This window comes from Pteropus alecto, unplaced genomic scaffold (assembly GCF_000325575.1).
Source record: "Pteropus alecto unplaced genomic scaffold, ASM32557v1 scaffold95, whole genome shotgun sequence".
Taxonomy (NCBI): domain Eukaryota; kingdom Metazoa; phylum Chordata; class Mammalia; order Chiroptera; family Pteropodidae; genus Pteropus; species Pteropus alecto.
The window spans coordinates 21948027-21969973 of NW_006441071.1; the positions used below are offsets into that span (position 1 = coordinate 21948027).

Consider the following 21947-nt stretch of genomic DNA (forward strand, 5'->3'; position numbering starts at 1 on the left):
ATCAGGAGTTTTATATAGCCATAGGAAGACAGAGAGGTGCTCTGTTTCTTTAAGAAAAACTTTGCTTCTGATAAGTTAGTGAGAGGCAAGGATATTTGACAAGATATTTAGCAATCTTGCTACGTGATAAAGTGTACATATAGCCTTTCTTAGTGCCAAAGAGCATTAAAGATCCCATCTATTACCCTTCACTACCTCCCCAAATTTTTTTCCAAGTTCTCTTTTAGAGATAAAGCTCCCCTTTCTCCCCAGTCACTCCCATCATTAAATTATCTCTTTCTTTGGGGACTATTTGAGCCTTTGCCTTTTTTTTTTTCCCCTCAAGTAATTTGTCTCAGTGATTGGAATACAGGGGCTATGGTGTTCCTCCTGGGAAGGGTTTTGTGAGCCAAGGTTTAATGAATATATGCTCTGCTCAGCCCTCTCCTGATGTCATTTTATTCATTTATGTTCAAAACAAACTTGCCTGAGATACCTCAGGGTTGGCCTCAACAGCCAATTCTATGTTGGGAAATTATCTTATTGCTTTTAATGTTCCTGAGCAGCTACACATTTCCTTTTGCAGAAACATCCTGATCTCCCCACCCTCATCCTCCTCCACTACCCAATTCATTATTCAGATGCTGTCCCCACTCTCTGTCTTCTCTCTATTTCTCCTTTTGATTTGGGAAAAGTCATTTTTCATGAGTAAAAGACTAGCAAATCCAGATGTTTAGTTTGTTTAGAAGTTTGATATGTATTCTCTTGAGAATGTTAAAAAAAAAAAAAAAAAGGAGCTAGCAAATCCAGATGTTTAGTTTGTTTAGAGGTTTGATATGTATTCTCTTGAGAATGTTTAAAAAAAAAAAAAAGGTGATTCCTGAAAAATTCTGATTTTGATAGTGGCCAAAAGGAGAATGGCTTGGGCTGGACCTCAAGGCCAGTTCTGCCATCATTGCCGGTGGTGATCTGGAAGTGCCATCCTGACTCTCGCAGATGACTGTTCTCCATCACTTAGCTTTTCTTTTTGCTGCCATTCCAGGATTTAATACTTTACCACTTACCAGCTCTTCAGTAACTGTGCATCCTTGGGCAAGTTAGTCTTTCTGAGCTTCTGTTTCCTTAATAAATAGTATATCTTTCTTGCATTTTTTGTGGATTAAATGTAATTTTATATACACTCATGAGTGCACACACATACACACCTATTGCACATTGCCTCGCTCATTGCAAGTTGCTCGTGGTGATAGCTTTAGAAGCAGTGCAGTGGTGATATCAATAGTAGCTGGGAGAGGATTTAGCCCCTGGATTTTATATGTTTAGCCCCTGGATTATATAAATACATATACACATATACCTTTTGTAGGTTGCTTATAAGTTTATGTGAGTTTTGTTTGGAGAGTCGATAAAGAAATGACCTTGATTTCTTTCCTACTAAGTCGGAATGTTTAAAGTATAGAACAAAAGGAGTATAAAGGAGCTTTACTTTAGCTATTCAACTTAGCAAATATTGTGCCTCTGTTCCATACCTAGCACCGAGGGGACATTACAGAGATGCAAAAATATTAGATGGGAGTCTTCTTTAGTGATAGCAATCTCACATCTGTAAGCAAAACCTTACTTTTGCACTTCACGTTTACAGATTCTCATAGCAACACGAGAGTGGAATTTTGTGTGGACTTGTCAGTCATGATTGAATTTTACACCAGTCTTTGTGACGTCAGTGAACACAGAAAGCATTAATTAGTCTTCAGTTCCTTTTTTTATTTTGCTGTGCTTAATAAATCAGCTTTCTATTTTATTCATTGACACATTTAAGATTTTGTTTCTCTCCATATCCCTCATAGCTGTGTCTGAAACAGCTTTTTTGGCACATTTCTAATCCAAATCAAAATCAACACCAGAAACACATTCAGCCTAACAGACAGTAGAATCATTTCATGTTTTAAAACTATCTGTTCATTTGTTCTTTTAACAGATATGAGACAATATGTCACCTTCAAAATAAAACGGATCCCAAGATATCAGGGAGATAGAAACTCTTAACTGTAGCGTTGCTATAAAGACTTGTCACTTATGGCCAAAGTCAGTCCGAACCGAGATTCCCTGGAGAATTACATCAACAGGCTAGAATAAAAGATTCAAACAGCTAAAGTAATGAAATGTGAAATATTAGGAAATAAGAGCTTAGGATAAGAGAAGTGATAGTTCTTCTCGGAGGAAGCCTGACTGAACCTGAACAATACCCACCCCTTCTCACCAAATAAAGATGACATCCCTAACTTTGTGGAGTCCAAAAAGCCATCTGCTACTCATCCTGGGACGGGCTGAAAATCTAATTTTCTGATCAACGACAGCTTTGATCTGGCCTGGGGCCTGGTGTCATCTCCTGTTTCTTTCATTCTGAATGACAGAAATGATATTTTCTTGAGCAACGTGAGAATTTTGTGGAGAAAAAATTTCGTTTCTGGTTTGGGTAGTAAACTGAGGGAATTCGCAGCGTGCAAGATGGGCCACTTGGCTTGAAATCAAATTCCGAGACCTTCTTTAAAATGGAATCTCAACTTGAAGTGCTCTATTATTCCGTTTTCACATGTAGAATCTCTCGACTCCCTGCCCCATGATGTGGACTGAATGCAGCTTTTCCTTTAAATTACGCCGTCAGATCTTGTATGCATGTGTTGTGATTAATGAGGTTGCCCCATGTGGTTCCAGTTTTCAGAACATCATTTTTCTTCAAGATTGCATGTTCCTTGGTGGTCTTTGCCTTTTCGTTCTAAAGATAGACATAAAAATTATCTGATACTGTGGCTTCTCTTACTGATGAAAACCTTGCCTTAGATCTTTCTGGTAATTTACACCTAAATATCTTTACCACTGACAGTAACTTCCTCTTGAAATGACCCAGCTGGAATTTCCACTTAAAGCAGAATGAGAAGGGAGTGAGGATGTTTTTGTTTCTATTCTCTCCATTTCTTTCAACCTTCCGCCTCTCCCTCACCTTCCTGCTCCACTCCCTCTTCACTCCTACTCAATACTCAAGTTTCTTTTAGTTAAAATGGTCGAAAAAAATAAAAGCACAATGCTGACTTGGAATTCTACAGTCTTGCCTGTATTAATAGCATTTACAACTAAATTGGTATTCATATATAAAAGTACTGCGTAGTTTTTTTTATTTAAGCATATTATTAGATGTATAATATATGTGTGTATATACCTGCTATCCAAATATGGATGGAGAATATTCCTATTGCAAGCCCAATATCCTAAAATTTTTATTGTTTATGTTTGGGATTGGCTGGAGGTGATAATTTATCAGACTCAAAAATGCTACACATACTTAGAGTGTTTATTCTGGATTTGTTTCTGTGCATCAAAAGTGTCTGGTGCAGCTGAAGAATAAGTAAAGTAAGCCAAGTGTGAAAACATTGTGAAAAGTCTTGAATCCAGGCACAAGTCATTGAACAAAATAAAACTTGGCAAAGGAATGTGACCATGAGGGTGAGGTAAAATGGGAAGAATGCAGCAAGGCCATCTCTCAACAATCACATGTCTGAAAACATGGAAACAGGCTGCTTCTGGGCTGTTTATGCATTGATTTAGGGACCAGGCCTTTGGAAAATAATGTTGCAAAATTTACTCATAGTTTCAAGTGAAGTAAAAACACCTCTTTAATGATCCAGTAGTCCCGGTTCTAAGTCTATATCCAAAAGAATTGAAAATGGTATCTCCAAGAGAGATTTGCACACCCATGTTCGTTGCAGCATTATTCACAATAGCTAAGAGATAGAAGCAACCCAAATGTCTACTGATGGCTGAATTAATGAAGAAAATATATATACACACAGTGGAATATTATATAGCCCAAAAAGAAGGAAATCCTACCTTATGCTACAATGTGGATGAACCTCGAGGACATTATTTTTTTAAGTGAAATGTGTCAGTCACAAAAAATGCTGTGTAATTCCACTTCTATGAGGTACCTACAGTAGTCAAACACATACGAGCAGAAAGTAGATTAGTGGTCACCAGGATCTGGGGGGAAGGGAGAAAGGAGAGTTGTTCAATGGGTAGAGTTTCAGTCAGGCAAGAAGAAAAGTTCTGGAATTCCGTTGTACAGCGCTGTGTATATAGTTAACAATATTGTACTTACACTTAAAAGTTGGTAAAAGGGTAAATTTGTGTAATATGATTTTACCGCAATAAAAAAAAAATACCTTTTTAAAGTCAACAGTTGAAAATACAGAAAGGTTTTACGTGCAGAAGTGGGTAGGGCTCTGTTTACCCAGATATCTTTGCAAGCATCCAGTGTGGCGGTTCAAAAGATGGCTAGCAAAGTCTGTTAATCAAGAAACAACCTTCTCTGCTTGTTAAACATGCCGTCAGAGCTCCCTCACACCATTCAGTTATTCATGAAATGAGAGCAAGCCTCGTCTCCTCTCTCCCACCACCATATCTATGTGGTTCTGTATGTTTTTGTTTATTCTCCTCCCACTTCTTGTGTATTAGTACCTAACTGGTTTGGATAATCTGGTAATTAGAGATATCTAAGGAACAAAGGAAAGACAATGAGAACCGATGGCCTCTTGTGAAGCTGTCAGTCAGATGTCAATCTAGATCCATAACAAAGAGTCCGCGAAGACATCTTCATTCGACACTGAGGAAATTTTTAGAGGAGGACTTATTTCTAAGGAGTTATACAGCATTCTTGTGAAGATCAAATTTTTTCCCAAATCACCTAATCTCAGCACTTTTCTTAAAGGATGCACCTTTGAACAACAGGACTTTTTCAGATGCCTCTATCCTCCTACACTTTTCTGATGACCTTTCACCCTACTTTTCTCACCTGTGAAATAAGAGTATATCTCATTTCTGTCTTGATGCTGAAGAAAGCATTATCCGTGTCTTCCAATAACTGCAGTGAGACCGCCAGCTCCTCTCACAAGCCTTGTGCATTCCCAGCAAGAGTGATATCAGCCCCAAGGAAATGTTCCTGTGAGTCTCAGAATGGTCAGGGCATCATTGTAGTGGCCCAAGGGAGTAAAAATGGATGCTTGCTGGGAATAAAGGATTTTTAAAATCTTAGCTATTACAATGGTTAGAAAACTCTTATCTCACAGTGCTGAGTTTCTCTTATTAAGGAGAATCTGAATTTAATTTTTTTTTTTCCTTCAGTGAAATGGTCATGAAAAAAAGGTTAAAAAACACTGCCCTTGCTGATGAAAATGTTATTGGACCACAGCTGAAGTGAACAAGATTCAATGCAAGAGGAAAAAAATGATCTAGTTCTCACATTTTGATTTAAAAAATGGAGAAATGGCTAATTTCCTCCTATAATATAACAAGCATGCACTTAGTGCTGTTATTTCATATTAAGTGCACTGCGATGAGCCTTGTTTGTAGTATTTATGTTAAATGTCTGAGGAATCCTTGGTTCATTCATGTAACATTTCTATGAATTCTAAAAACACGTCCTTAAGCAAATGTTCCTTCCATGGTGCAGCTTACCTTTTGCTTAAAACCTGTGTCTCTGCCAATACAATGTTCTAAGAGGGCAAGGACCAGCATTTGGTTTGCTGGTTCGACATGTTTGCTTGTTAAAAATGTTGGGGGTAATGAAAGAACTTTAGCTTTAAATAGAGCTGGGACTAGCAAGTGAGGTGTCTAGGGCGTAAAATTTAAAGAGACATTTACACAACCCTATGTTTCAGGCCAAAGACTCACCCTCATTCTGACCCTGCTTTTAACAGAAGCAGAGTCCAACTTCCAAATCCTCCCCTTTTTCAAAGCTGATTTATACAGGCGATTCTCTGGAAGTGATATGGTCGTAGGAGCACAGGAACAAGGAATTTAAAACAACTATTTCAACAACTCTCCATTCCACTTTTATGAGTAAATTTCTTTCTACTTGTGATTCGCATTGACCCGAGAGCCCTAAATTTTTTTTACTTCTGTCTTTTAGATCACTACGGATCTGAGGCAGCGTTGCACGGACAACCACACTGGGACATCAGCCTCAGCCCCCATGGCTGCGGGCATCATTGCACTGGCCCTGGAAGCCAAGTAAGCCTTTATCTCCATATGTCTCCACTGACGACAACCCCTCATCTCAGCGACAGTTTACCCTTTTCCTAGTATATAATCCCTAGCACAACAATTCAGAATATAATCTTCCCAGTCCCACCTTGAAAACTTCAAAGATTAGGACTTTAAAAAACATTTTCCCCTAATGTTAAGGAAAAAAGCAATTCTTTTTTTTTTTTTGGTTTTTGTATCTTTAAAAAATCAACCGTGTAATTACTTTGTCATGGAGTCATAGTGCAAGCGTGCCAGTTGGCTCCTACACTCTTGCCTTGTTGAGGTTTTTATTCTAGTCTGGGAATGTTCCCGTGAGTCTCAGAATGGTCAGTTCTGCCCAGTTCTGGGCCCTTTTCCTGCAGAGCAATGAGGCAGCTCAGCATCTATGACAACAGCACTGTCACAGACTCATTCTTTGGAACAGAATATTTCAAGGTCATGTGATGGGAGCCCAGGAACAAGGACAGCCCACTTGCCTTAAATTCCATTTAATCTAGTCAAATTCTGTGTCAAAATATTTCCTTTGAAAGGTTGTTTGCAATACATTCCATCTCTTCTTTCTTTAAGCACCAATAGATCGATTTGTCTTAACTCTTTGAAAAGCTAATACATATCTACACTCTTCTTACTCTCGATTTCAAAATCCAAATGCCTAGAAAACTGAAAGTCCTTTTGCAAAATTAACACTAAAACTTATTTGATGGCAAAGCTTGCCCTGATTTGATTTGACACTGATGACAGTCTTTATTTATTATGAAAATGCATATATTTCACTGCAGAAATATTAATGTATTTGATTCATGATGTGCTGGCTCAGACCCCACTGGAATTTTGTGTGATATATGCTATGGACAAGATATCTGAAGAAAGTTTGGATTTTAAATACATGTGGTGCAAGGACTTTAGAAAAGGGATTGTGGGCCTGCACTTCAAAGGCCCTCCTCACAAGAGAATCGTAACCAAAAAAGAATTGAAGTAATGATGTAAATGTTTTTCCAGAAATAGCCTTGCACCCCTGCCCTAGGGAGGAGTGGAAAAGTTCTTTTATCTAGTTGTACCCTGATGTAGAATAATAACAGGCGACAGGAAAAGAATACAAGAATCAGATCAAGACTCGGGTATTACAATAAAAAGATACTTTTTATTCTCATTGCACAGGAGGCATCCCAACATTTACAGCTGCCCCTCTGGAAGGGAGAGGGCCTATGTTAAGGCAGTCAGACCTTAATGTATGTGGATACTGTAAATTGCTGAGTCGTGTAACTCCTTGGACTGAGACAGGTAGAAGAACGCAGGCTCTGGATATGGGCTGTCTTAGTCTGTTTGGGCTGCTATAACAAAATACCATACACTAAGTAGCTTATAAACAACAGACATTTATTTCTCACAATTCTGGAGCCTGGGAAGCCCAAGATCAAGATGGCAGCAGATTTGGTGTCTGGTGAGAACCTACTTCCTATACATTCTCATATGGCAGAAGGAAGGGGCAAGAGAGGTCTTTGGGGTCTCTTCTGAGGGCACTAATCCCATTCATGAGGGCCCCACCTCATAATACTATCACACTGGGTGTTAGGTTTCAATATATGAATTTGGGGGGAACACAAGGTCTCTTCTAAGGGCACTAATCCCATTCATGAGGGCTCCCCCTCATGACCTAAGGCCCCACCTCATAATACTATCACACTGGGTATTAGGTTTCAATATATGAATTTGGGGGGAACACAAACATTCAGAGCATAGCAGGTATCATATCTTTTGATATTGAGAGATATTCAAGCTCCCAGTAATGTTTGGATTTCTTTCTTTTTGACGAAGTTAAATATTAAATCATTTCAACATATTAAATATCTTTTAAAGTCTTAAAAGTTTGTATTTAGCCAGGAACTGGCACTTATCCTATTAAATTCTCACTTTACAACTTTTTACTAGACTGTTCTGACTGCAGAAGTCTCAATTAAGTATCTGTGTTTTTAGTTTGGTGACTGTAAATTGGATTTTTGAAAATATATCATCTTAATTCTGAAGTTCTAGGTTGTTTCTCCGGAATATTTTCCTGTCCATGAAATATCGAAGGAAAAAAAATTCAAGAACTCTTTCTGCACTTCCCCACTTCCCCAAAAAGGGATGTAATCTTGGCAAACTTGGCAACTTAGTACCATAACTGTGGCTACATGATGATGCTTAGTTCCTTGAGATATTACTATAATACTGATATTTTCAGTAATTCTTTAACCACTATTTAAATAAAGTTCAAAAGAAAAGTCCTTTATACCTCGAACGTCCTACTTAGTTGGATAAGGTCATTTTGGGGCTGAGAACACACTGAAAAGCTGCATCTGTTTTCTTTTCTCTTGCATTTTGAGCATTTTTTAAGATTGATTTTTGCCAAATTGTGACGAGTGGAAGGAAGGTCGCATGATACAGTTAACCTGGAAAAATTCCACTGTGTTTTAAGATTTTAGATAGTCTAGTTTGATCATGGGGCCAAAGTATATGGTGAATAATCTGATAAAATGAGAAAGAATAAACCTTTTCTGATAACTCCATTGGTTTGTGCTACAGGCCAATCTTTGCCTATAAGTGAAGCTGAAAATTAGGAGAAAGTGGTCTAAGAACTCAGGTCAGGCACTGATGTTATCAATTAGGATCAATAAGCAGTGGGCCTCCAGCATGAGTAAAAAAATGTAGAACTACGAAGTATCTGTGTTTTTAATTTGGTGACTGTAAATTGGACTTCTGTAACGAGGAGCTCAGATAACAGTATACCAAGGTTACAGTTCTTCTAAAGCTAACCCTAACCCTGGCAAAGGAATCTCACTCCTTCACCCAGCCCCGACCCCTGGCAATCTCCTCTTAAGCTGGTACTTCTCAACAACATTTGAACCTTGGTATTTTTGAGATTCAGCCTTTACTCTCAAGTCGAAGAGCCTGATCTAAAAGGTGCTCCCCTGTAAGGCGAGTGGAGAGAAAGCCACAGCTGAGCAGAATTATGGCACAGAACCCTGCCAACATTTCAGATATGCACCCCTTCTCAGGTTACATGAGTGACTGGATGAGAATGAATGTTCAGGTGAAAAGCTGCAAGCAGGGGCTTCCAGTCCCTGGTTAACTGCGTGTCCCAGCTATCTTTGCACTACAAGGAGAAATGCATCTTTTCTCCTAATATCACTAGGTCACAGTATTTACTCAGGGGAAACTCCCACATCCTCAGCTGCCACCAGCTTTTCCTTCTCCAGTTGCTTGCTTGCATCAGCAGATTTGCCTGGACCATAAATAAGACAGTGTATTCTACCCTGGATGTGACTGCAACCATTGACCTCTCTGCCATTCTAATTCTTCTTGCTCCCCTAAGGTCAGAGCTTTTCCAAAAATCCTTCTTAGGAAACTTAGAGAAAAGAAAGCAAATACAAAACACAGAAACAGATAAGCTTTCAGTGTCCAGATTCCTTATCTGAGCTCAGCAAGAGTTTGGTCATTAATTACTTCTGCCGTGACAGCTACTAGGACTCCCAGGCCATCCCTTTCCTACGGGGAATGTAAGGACGTCGTTGCAACAAAGTCCGCTATGTACACCCCCAGATCCTTGGGTAAAAGTGTGCTACTCCCAAGACTGGAAGGAATCTCAGTTCCTCTAGAAATCTGCCTCCTTTCCTCTGCATGCATGTGTGTTTACGTGTGTGTGTGTGTGTGTGTGTGTGTGTGTGTGTGTGTGTGAGAGCCTTGCAATTTCAGAATAAGCGAAAATATTGACATCTTAGGGGAGAAAATGGTTTTTGTGTTGGGGTGTCATCGTCACATAGGTGTTAGTTCAAAGGTTTATAATATTTCAATGATCTGGGTTTGTGGATTTGGGGGTAATTTTCTGGTTTTTCAGCTGAACCAATAGAAATATATAATCGGTGATTGCCGGTTTGTAATGATGTCTTTTTATGTAGCATCACTCAAAAAGTTCACATGAAAAGAGTTCCTGGGTACAGGTTTCTTAAATGAAGAAAATAGTGAAACATGACTAATAAATTTAGGTGAGCAATGTAGAAGGATGCCGACTCGCATCTGTAAGGTACTTTACTTATATCTTGATGTTAGTATATATTACCAGTACTCTAGACCCGTGGAAAGGGGAAAAAAAAAATTGCTAACAAATGTGTTTCATATATAATGGTTTATAAATTAAAATTGAAATAACTGACATTCATAAAAACAGTGTTCGGAATCATAAATTGTTTTACTGAAAGTTTTCCTGATCTGAATCTGCAACTATTAGCAAAGAAAAGCTGTTTTAGTATTTTAAATGTTAAATTACCAGCATTATCTCAGGAAATTCAAATTTTAAGTTCACCAAAGAAATCTTTTTGCCTTAAATTGTGAATGGTATCCCACTGGAAAATTAAACAGTGCATGTTCAGCAATCAAGAAATGTTGCATAGTGAATGGTAAATAGAAGGAACTGAGTTGGGTAGATACTTCTGAAATTATTTAGAACTTAGAAAGAAGGTATTGACATAAACACAAATTCTTCTTTTAAGTGACCCAAAAGCCTTTTCCTCAAATTTCATATCTCAGGGTATACTGGGTTACTTTCCTTTGAGAACACCTAACACATCTAGATCTAAATTTAGAAAATAAACAAATTGAGGTGGCAGCTGTTATTCTGTATTAGAAACGTACCTGGTGTGTATAAACATTAGCTGCCTCTATTATGCTATATAGTATATACATACATGTACACACATTTCTAGGTAGGCTCACCTACTTTCTTATTACCTGTTTTCTCCTATTTCAATTGTCCTATTACCACTAGTTTATAGAATATACCATATAGGTATATATAGAACATAGATTATAGAATATATAGAGAGAGATATAGTTATAGGTAATTGAGACAGTTTTTATTGTACTACAGATATTTTTGTATGTACTATATTCTGACCAAGGCTTAAACTTCTTGAGACCAAAGATTACACCTTACAGTCTTTATGTATGTATAACAAATACCTATTGCACATGCATGCACGCACACACACACGCATCATGCTAGGACCTAAGTTGATTAGGCAGGGCATAATTCAAATATTTGTAAAACATGTCACTTGCCTTCAAAGGATCTTAGAATCTTCTTAGGGAGGCAAATGTACACTAACATATATTTGTGTAAATTACATATAACAAATGTTTGCTAGTGTACTTTTCACATATACACAAATTATGTAAGAAAGTGAAATAATTTGGGGGGAAAGGTTGTAGAAGGTGCAGGACTTGAATGAAAACAGAAATGGTCAGCCTCTGTAATCCCATTTGGAACATTGGTGCTATGGCATCTTTATATTTTCCATGACACCTAAGCACAATATTTTGAACAAGGTCAATTCTAAACAAATGTCAAATCAATCCATCTGGTCCTATCTTCTTATTTTTTGTACAAGGGAAATGAGGTTAACAGAATTGCTCACTTTTATATATTGTTTTTACCTTTCAGTTTCTTAAATTAGTGATTTCTCCTCACTCTGCCTCAACTCATCTGTCACCCTGTTTACTTATTCTCTAGAACTGGGCTTAACCTAGGTAAAATAAAGACATGATGTGATTCCCTCCCTTAGCTTCCAAGAGAAGTCCCTCTACCTTTGATCTTTAGTGAAAGGGATAATGTGAGACATGGAAAGGGCAGAGTGTGAAGAATTAAAGAGGTGTTACTCCATAGGATGATTCACACCATATGCTGTTGATTTCAAAAAACTATCCCCGAGAATTCTTTTCTCAGGAAATTGAACTTACCATCTGCATTTCTGCTAAACCTTAAATGCTCATCTACATAAATTTGATATGGTTCCCAGTGATCAACTACTTTATGTGTTTGCTTCACATTTCTTTATAATCTGTGTATATGTCCAATGCAGGAAAACATGAGGAAACACCCAGAATATTTGAGATACAATTATTGTGAGAAGTTAATTCCTAAGACAGTTGAGAGAGAGTCTGGACTTTTTAACAAGCTGAGTTAAAGTAACTAACTGAAGGGCTTCAAAATCCCAGAACTGACCATCTTGAAGGAAGGCCACAGGAGAAGGATTTGATAGACATAAACGTTTCTAAATATTGGGGTTAGCATCTTAGTGCTGATGTCTTATAAGCTATTCTTATCTTCTTTGCTTTGTTTTAATTAAAAACACATTTCAGTGTAAAATGTTCCATTAAAAATTCTCCCAAGGGCCACATTCAGCTGTATGAAATGTTGCAGTGGGCGGGGAGCACAAATGCATTTGGTTTTGAGGTAGAATAGCAGAATGTCAACATACCAACTCTTTTCTTTTAGGAGAGATTTTTTATTTCATAAATAATTGTTTTAAAGTACATGCACAAATAGTGAGAATTCAGGCATATATGCCCAGATTCTGTATAACTCAAAGGGTAAAGAAGAAGCTATCACAGACATCCTTACTTTCGCATACTCTTAGAGTTTCTCATGTATTGTAATGTTGTAGGTTGGGCTTAGAATTTAGCTGAGATTTCTGGCATGAATAGTTGGGATATGTAGCTTGAGGAGAATTAAAATGTAATCAGGGAGGAGAGCTGTGAAGGTTTGTGAGGTAAAAACAGCACACATTTCCACTTGAGGCAGAGCCGACAGAGAAGGGATGTACTGTCCTGGAATATTCCCTATAGTGAAATAATTGTAACCAGACCCACAGAGCAGTTACCACGGGCCTTCTGCCAGGACCGTGCATGAAAATAGCTTTGTTATGTCTACATACACACAGACAATACACTGTGTCCTCTAGCACTTTTCAAATTCAAATTATTTAGAAGCCAATTTTCACTGGACTCAAATTTGTATCTTAACTAATGGTTTAAAACAATGCAGCTTCAAAGGTGTTCTGTATTACTGGAAAAGCTCTGGTCAACGGGCTCATTTACCTCGTATTATCTTGAGATTTAGCCAGTGTTTTCCATTCCCTTCCTGAGATGCAGGACTAAGTAACTTGATGGATAATTGAATTGCCCAGAGACTGAACTGAGGACAGGGAAGTTATTAGGTGATCGTTACCTGCCTCTTTTTGCTTAGCCATATTTTAAAAAATAAATTCTTTATCGAGCGTATTTTGCTTCTATTATTGTAATAATTAAGACTGTTTTTTAAGAGTAATTCTCAGTTTTGTTGCAGTCCACAGAGTTCCTTGTACAGCAGGTCAAATGTTATTTTCAGGTGTCCTATATTATATACTAGAAATGTCTCATGTTTTAAATATCCAATTTGTGATTTAACCTAAGCAGTAATGCTTAAAGATTGGGGGTGGGAAAGACCTTTACATTTACAGTGTCCTCTGAGTTGTGATTTATCTCATAGCAATTATATCATTATCTATGATATTCTCTCCTCTCTGCCATCTTGATAAGAATTCTATCTTAAAAGACACTGTACCTGAGAATTTGACAAACAGTGATACCACTAAGAAAATACAAGGTAAGAAGCTTTTCTCAGTTTTAGTTCAGCAAAAAAATAGGGAGGCGGAGAGGGGCAGGAGTATAAAAAGTGATTTTGGTAGGAGACTTCTAATATTATCTCATTTTTCTCATTTATGAAAGGTTTATAAAGAAAATACCGGTGTTGCTAACATAGATCACAGATGGAATCATTCATTCGTTCAATAGATGTGTATTAATGATCAATTCCCATGCTAGGCATTGTGAATTGATTGGTGGATTGACAGATGTGGAACTTTCATCCTGTTTGGCGAGAGAGTCTGTAAAAAAGCAAATAATAAATATTAAGAAAAACAAATGGAATAGGATAATGGAGAATAATAGAGCTGTTTTACATAGAGTGGTCAAGGAAAGACCTCATAGAGAAAGTGACATTTTAGCTGAGACCCGAAATATGAGAAAGAGCCTGCCTTGTAAAGGACTGGACTGAGCATTTCAGGGAGATGGAGGAGCAAGTAGGGAAAACCACGTAGTTGGAACGAGGTTACTGAATTTGAGAAATATGAAGCTATATATGACTATGTAAGATATATATATATGAGTCGAAGGGTTAGAAAAGTCCAGATCATATGGGGCATCATAGTAAGTAAGCATGGTAGAGATCTATGAGTCTTAAGGAGGGAGACATGATTTAATTAAATTTTTTTTTAAAGATCATTCCAGCTTCCCTTTGGAGAAGTACTGGTGTGGGAGCAAGGCAGGTAAACCATTTGGGAATCTAGTACAATATACAGGAGAGATTAGGGTAGCCTGGTCAAGGTGGTGGTAATGGGGATAGAGAGAAGTAAAAAGATATGATGTACATGTTGCAGGTATAGAAAATGGGGAATGAATAATGTGCCTTAGGCGATCAGAAGAACTCAAGGCTGAGTTCTAGTGTCTTAGCTAAATTCTTGGGTAGATTGTGTACCATTTCTTCAAATAGATACCATTTGTTCTTCCCATCAGATTCTGCAAATCAGAAGAAGCATAAATAATGAGACAAGATCTCTGGGCCAATATGTCTTGAAACAAGACCTTTAGCAAATTTCTTTTACAATTACTGGCTGTTTTTCAGTTGTGCTCCCAGGTGGTTTATTTAATCCTTAGAAAATGCTTTTCACTGAGATCATGATCGTTATGAATGACTAAAACAATTTACATTTTTAAAAAGAAAAAGAAAATAATGTGAATTTACTTACATTATAAATTGCTCATCTACTGCCATGTTCTTTAATTTAAATAAAGTGTTAATAGCAAATTAACCTTTATTCAGTTATTCCATAAGATTGCTTAGAAAATGTCCTAAGTATTAGTGGGTTTACAAGAAGTATGTAAAATTTAGTATTTAAATTTAGTCTCATGAGAGTTTTTGGATTTTATTCATTGTCAGGAAAGTTTTGTACTTTATAGTGTCTATGGTAACACCATAAATACTATCAAATATAATTTTCTTTGCTAGGAATAAGAAGAGCTGACTTTTTTCAGGGTCCATTATAATTTTACATCATAGGCTGCTACTTAATTTTTTAATCAAAGCATGTTTCAGTACATTTCTGCAAAATGACTTATTGTATGGCTTCATCAAATAGCACTGTCTTTGTATTTGATGATTCTTAGATGTATTCCTAAGCTCTGTATTGAAACTCAGTTAAAATTCAAACCTATTTTTATACCAAGTGTTCTTGGGCAGAGTTTTGAGTCAATCCTGCCTGTGCCCACATTGTCTTGATCTATAATTTTTACTTCTAGTACATTTTTGTCATTTATTCAGAATATGATTGTTCCTAGCAACACTAGAATCCAGTTTTTATTTTTAGCTGATTTCAGCATTCTTTCATTTCTCTCTCACTTTTAATCATAATACATTTTGCAATCAGTCTGAGAGAAAAGTAAATAAGAGATATATAAATGACATTGAAAAGCATGTCATTTCATTAGATATAAGATTTATTCAGCCTAATATCAACAAGTCGATTATGAAATGTGTCAAAAGCTCTGAGCAACAAATTATAGTGAAATAAATTGATTCCTGGAATAGAAGAAGCAACACAAAAAGAAAGACATACCATGTTTAAAAGACTGGCTTATTTCTTACCATCTTGGATTAAGTTTACATTTATTTGTGATGATTCTAAATCTCATCAAGTAACCATATGTGTGACTAAGATGAAGCAAAGTATATTCTTTGCATATCCCCGAAAAACAATACGCCCAAGAAGCCTGATAGTGTCATTCTAACCAATAAAGATCATCATAGCACATGGCTGTGATATTCAGTGTATGAAACAAAAGTTTTTCTTGCCATCGCCCTAACTGACTGTGGAAATAGTGTTTAATAGTGCAAAAAGGTAAACTAGAAAATAAAATAATGAAAAACAAACAAACAAACAGCAGTCAGCTTTTATTGAATACTTAATCTACGCTAAATATTGTGCCTAGTGTTTTCATTGGTTATCTCATTTAATCCTCAAAGTGTGCTAACCGGTAGACATTATTACCATATTTCAGATGTAGAAAGTAAGCCTTAGAATTTTACACAAGTAGGAAATGATAGATCTGGAAGTTGAACTCAAGGCAATATGACAGCAGAGCTCACCATCACACTACATCACCTTTCTGTTTTAAGATATATAGCAAAGTATGCTTAATTACAAATAGGTGCTATGAAGTGTAAGGGCCATGCGGATGGAGAAGGGTGACAAAACTTTAAACACGAATGATTTAGGAAAACTTTACAGAAGGAGAGGAATTTGAGCTGTACCTTGAAGATTCTTTTTTCAACTTTAGTTGCATATGAGTCGTACAGAAGTTTGTTTAAAAGTACAGATTTCAAAGCCCTCAAAATAATTCAGTGGATTCAATTGCAAGTGGCCCACAGATCACAATAAGAAATTCCCTAAACTGTTAGCTGTCTTGAAAATGAGTATACTCTAGTAGCCCCACCACCTACAACAATGTTTGGCACATAGTAGGCAATCAAATATTTGTATAATGAATGAATGAATAGAGAGAAGGGATTCTCCCTTTAGTTATTCAAAAATATGGATAGATATCTATTAAGGTAGGTGTGGTTAGTGGGGTATAATGTAACAAGGTTAGTCTTAACTCTAAATGTTGATTGATTCATTCAGGAAATAGTTATAGAGTCATGTTTGTTATCTCTTTTGAAATAGACATTTTTTTCACATCTCTGAAATTGTAATACATCTTATAGTCATAGTTGCAATCTGTGCATCATAGTTGCAGTCTTTGATGTAATTCACTATGTGTCGGGCATTATGCCTAAAACTAGAATACATCTATGGGCAAAACAAGAAAATTCCATGCCAGAGTTGCCAGGCATGGTAGCACAGGTTGAGCATAAATGTATATGATGCTTTGAACCTAGCTCCAGTAGCGCATACATTCCAGTTAAGGGAAGCATAGATTAAAGATAATCACACCTGATACTAATTGCTATGAAAGAAAAAACACGGAATGATATTGTGATAGAAGGTAATGGTGGGGTAAGGGTAGGAAAAGGTGAATCATGGCAAATAAGGAAAAGATAAGGCTATCCTCAATGAGATGATAGAATTTTTGCTGAGACTGGAGTCATATAAGTGATCCAACGTATACTTGGTTTCTGTGAGTTTCACTTTGTTTAATCCGTTGCAATCATGACCAAGCCTTAGATAACAGAAGGCCAAATGAAAAGAAATAAAGCCTTAATGACCCATAATTGGGCATCACTTCAAAAATGAAAAATTGTTCATCCAGTCAGAATTCCCTATCTTTATTGGACACTCTAGTTTATCTGAAAAACTCAGTACACAACCAAGGAATATTGGGAGGAAGAAAGAGAATTGAGTGAAATTTAAGATAGGCTCTCAGAGGAGTCTGCCTGTTATTTCCCTATTGGAAACCTTTATCCTGACTCAAAAGGATGTAGTAGAGAGCTCCTGAAGAGAGCATGATATGGGAGTGATCATATTAGTCATGTTGAATTCTTATTCGTTGTGCTGAATTTAGGTGCCATTAGGGTTGACATCTAATAGCCTCATTTTCCGTAGCAGATGTATTCAATTTTATGATTTTCATTGTGCTAAAACTCTCAATTTCATGTAATACCTTACCTGGAATACAAAATAATTGTTTTCAGTTTGTCTGAGAAATCATAACATTGGAAGGCTGCCCAGAGACCATCTGGTTTGTAAAGATGCTATTGAGTGAGAATATTCAAGATCACCAGCAAAGAAGGATAATAATGGTAATATAATGTAGGTTATTTTAAAAGTGAAGGTATATGTCATAGTTTAAAAATATTTTTAAACAACTTATTTGGAAATTATGTACTATTTTGATATAAAATTTCTTTAATTGTATGAAACTATGTTATCCTTATTTGGCAAAATTAAAAGTTACCAATCTTCTGTTGATTTCCAGAATTAAAAAGAATGTGCTAGTCTTTTAAATCCAAAAGTTTAGGAGCCTTTTTCATCCTAGTGGTACTTGCCAACAACCCATTAATTCCATTTGCCACTGACATCTTGGAAGCAAATAAATAGTTAACATTGGGATATCCTGCAAAGAGCAATTCCATTACCAACAATAATATTAGCCATAGAACCATTTTAAAAAATGAATTATTATCACAAAAATATTATATACTCTTTATCAAAAGGAACATGTCAAGAGGAAACATATAAACAAAAATCAAAAGTCTCTCTACATAATCAACTTTCAGTGGCTCCGTTATGCTTGAATAGTGCATTAACTCCTAATCCCATGATGCCCATTCCAATTAGTCTTAATATATGCAATGTATTTATTGCAGAAATATTCCCTACTTTATTATCTTCATTCAGTCTTTTCCTTCAGATCTTGTTGGTCATTTTATCCCTCTCCCATTAGTTTTTTTTTTTTAATCATCCTCTTAACCAAAAAATGCTTTATCCAACCCACAACCAAGCACAAATAGATTAAAGAAAACTTCAGGTCTTGTGGGTATGGTCTTTGTTCACTTGTTAGAAATTAGGCGTTGAGAAATTCCTGAATTGTAAGAACTAATATTTTTATTTTTTCATACTCTACATCCCCATCGCTGTTTTGTAGCTACTAATTTGTACTTCATCCCTTCACCTTTTTCACCCAATAACTAACATTTAAATTGAATTTCAGAAATGTGTTTTAAAGTCACTCAGAAGGATAGTAATGCTATGAATTCTCTACCAATCACCTATTCATCTTTTATGTTAATATTTTCTTTATCGGTATATAAATACTATAGTACCCTCTGGCCATAGTTATTGCAAATATTTTATCAATTTGTCATTCGCTTTCAAGTTTTCTTCATACTGTTTTGACATAGAGAGTTTTTTCCTTTATCTTTAATTATTTGGTCAAATATATGTGTCCTTTATAAATTCTTCAATTAGCCATACCTCATCTTTTGGTACCTTCTGGTGAATTTTATGTATGCTGATGAAAACTATGTATGTTTTTACCTAAAATGAGCCCAGGTACACAAATACAGGAGATTTGCTGTGGTCTTAAGAACCCTTAGGTTAGAAAGTCTTTTCCTATCTCCAAATCTATTAATTACCAACTTAAATTTTTTTTTAGTGTTTTCTTGTTTTATTTTTCAATGTATATGTCTAACCAACTAAAATTATTTCAACATTCAGTGCGAGGATCTAAATTGCAGTTCTATAGGGATCCCATCTGCCCAATGTCATTTGTTAAATAATTTATCTCCTCCAAAAACAATTTGTTTTATATTCTTTAAGTTGTTGCATTTATGAAGGTCTCTTTTAGACTTTTCTGTATTATTATTCTGCGAATTCTTTTGACATTACAGTATCACTCCACTTTTTAAACATTTTTTGAAACATTTCCTAAAACATTTTCACCTGTTCATTTTTCCAGATAAAATTTAGAAACATTTCGCCATGTTCCAAAAACAATCCCAGTGACAATTGATGACAGTCGTTTGAATCTTGGCTTCTTTATAATAGTTGGTTTTTCCATTCAAGAAAATCTCTGACATAATAAAGTTTTAGGCATGTCTTTAGTTCTATACTTTTTGGTATAAATTTATTTTTTGAAATAGTAAATATCTGTTTGTTTTGATATTACCATTATTCCTTTAACTGGTTATTGTGTATTTCTACCAGAGCTCTTGTTTTTTTATTTTTTTCTTATCTATAGCCTCTTTAACACACATTATAACTCATTGCATTGTTTGTTTTTTGAAATATATATATGGCACCTGACAATAGTAATACTCATCTCTGTTTGAATATTTTTCATATTCGTTCTTATTGGAAGATGACACAAATTGATCCTATAAATTCAGGTTTTGGAGTCCGGCTGACTTCAGTGTCAGTTGTGCCTCTATACTATTACTATCTCGATAGCCTTGTTTCTTTATCTTTTTGAGCTTCAGTTTCTTCATCTGAAATTTGGGTAGCAATCTAAACTCACCAGATTGTTGCTAGGATTAAATGACTTTAGATGTGGAATGTATAAAAATATGGAAGCTGATATCATCACAATTAACATTATTTCTATTAACGTTAGTCAATCATTCAACTGTTAATATCAAGAATGACATAAGTTTTCATGTATAGGTCCTGATTGTCTCTGGAGTATTTTTTTTTTCCTTTAACCTTTTGTTTCTCTTTCTGTTGAAGTTTGCTTTTCTTCATTGAACCTATGCAGCATTTTTGGTTTTGTAAAGGTTTTCTTAGGAATAGGATTTGAGTATTTTCTCAGTATCTGTTGATATTAATAGTTTCTCATTCTAGCATTGTGGATATGATTTATTAGAATAATAGATTTCTTATTATCCTCTGCTTATATTCATGAATTAAATTTATTTCTTTAACATGCTATTGCTTTAGTTTCCAAAAATTTTGTTTATGCTTTGTATTTATTTTCCTGAGTGAGATTTAGGTTTATTTCTTTTTTGTTTTCACTGAAAAATGTGGATGAGTAGGTGGGTGTTCATTCTATATTATTGTTACAGCACCTAGCTAACATTAATTGTGTACTTATGACAGAAAAAATCTTTAAATTATTTTTTATGGTTTGTTTCATTTATTCCTCATGGATAAGGTAGCACAGGTAGTAAGTGAAGAGTCAGGCTTCCTAACTCAAATTGGTTTGACCTTGAAATTGTCCTCTATCACTGCCAGTCTTGGTATCAAGTGTCATTAAATTTACAAAATAAGTTTTGAAATTTTGCAACTTTTCTTCTCCCTGGAAACACTTGGGATCACTTTCCTTATGTTTGAAGGAAACAATCTGGCCCTAAATCCTTTTTTGAGACTTAATTCTTAAATAAATTTTTCAGTTTTAATTTTTTCATTTATATTCTTCAGAACCATGTCTAATTCATTAGAATTTCAAATTTATTGGCCAATTATTATATATAGTTACATATATAACTAATATAATTATATTTAACATAATTATTATATATAGTTATATAGATTAGATAGAGATTTCCTGATAATATAAAAATCCCTTCTGTTAGTTTTTATGACTGGTTTACTGTTTTATTTTATTAGTGTTCTTTTTTTTCTTTATTAGATTTTCTTTTTCAAAATGTTAGTTCTTGGCTCTGATGCTGTTTTTTCCCTTGTCTTTTTTTTTTTTTTCAATCTCATTAATATTTTTCCTACTTTCCTTAGGAACACTCTTCATTTTTTTTAATGAATCTTATTGGTTGAATCATGGTTCATTTTGTTTTCCTTTTACATTAATATAATTTTTTAAAGATATACATTTAACTGTGAACACACTTTTGGCTGTGACCATTTTCTAATGATATTTTGGCTTCCTCTTTGGTAGAATGACAATTGAGAATAGTACTGTTAAGTGTTTAACAAACTTTGTCTTTATTGGGATTTGTTATTGACTTTTATTTTTCCAGTGAATTGTGGTCCAGTTAATCAACCACACTGGTGGTTTGTGGGGTATTATTTTTCTTTAGGGCAATTGTTGAGTTTTCCTTTCAGCCCGATATATCTTCAACTTTTCTTTAGTTGATCCATATGCCCATGTAGGGCATATGTTTTAATATTATTAAATTTTATCTAATTATGTAAACAAATCCTCCATATTCTTTCTCATGGCATAAATGGATTAAATTATCTAGACACTAGTGTGGTTCCATCAGTTACTTCTCTTTTCTTGATCAAAACATTGTGATGCACAAATCTCATGCTGTTAATATTTATTGTAGACAGCATCTTATCTTCCAGCAAAATTCTACTTCTTTGTCCTTTCAGCGTTTTTTTTGTTGTTGTTGTTGTTTTTTCTGTGTGTGTGTGTTAGGCTAATTTTGCCTTTTATACATTTTTGTGTTTTGTGGGATAATCTATGCACATTCTTTAGTTTTTAGTTTATATATTTCATGTTTTTAGGTTAAAAAGTTCATTTTT

At 35.4% G+C, this 21947-nt stretch overlaps 1 protein-coding gene across 4 annotated transcripts in view; it reads left to right on the plus strand.

The window, feature by feature from the left end:
• Positions 1-21947, plus strand: part of PCSK5 (proprotein convertase subtilisin/kexin type 5) — a 404343-nt gene that overhangs the window by 182470 nt on the left and 199926 nt on the right. For all 4 annotated transcript variants that reach the window (XM_006918450.2, XM_015594534.2, XM_025051431.1 and 1 more), the window contains exon 9: positions 5942-6042. In XM_006918450.2, the coding sequence (XP_006918512.1) occupies positions 5942-6042 (101 nt within the window). The remainder of the gene's footprint in view (positions 1-5941; positions 6043-21947) is intronic.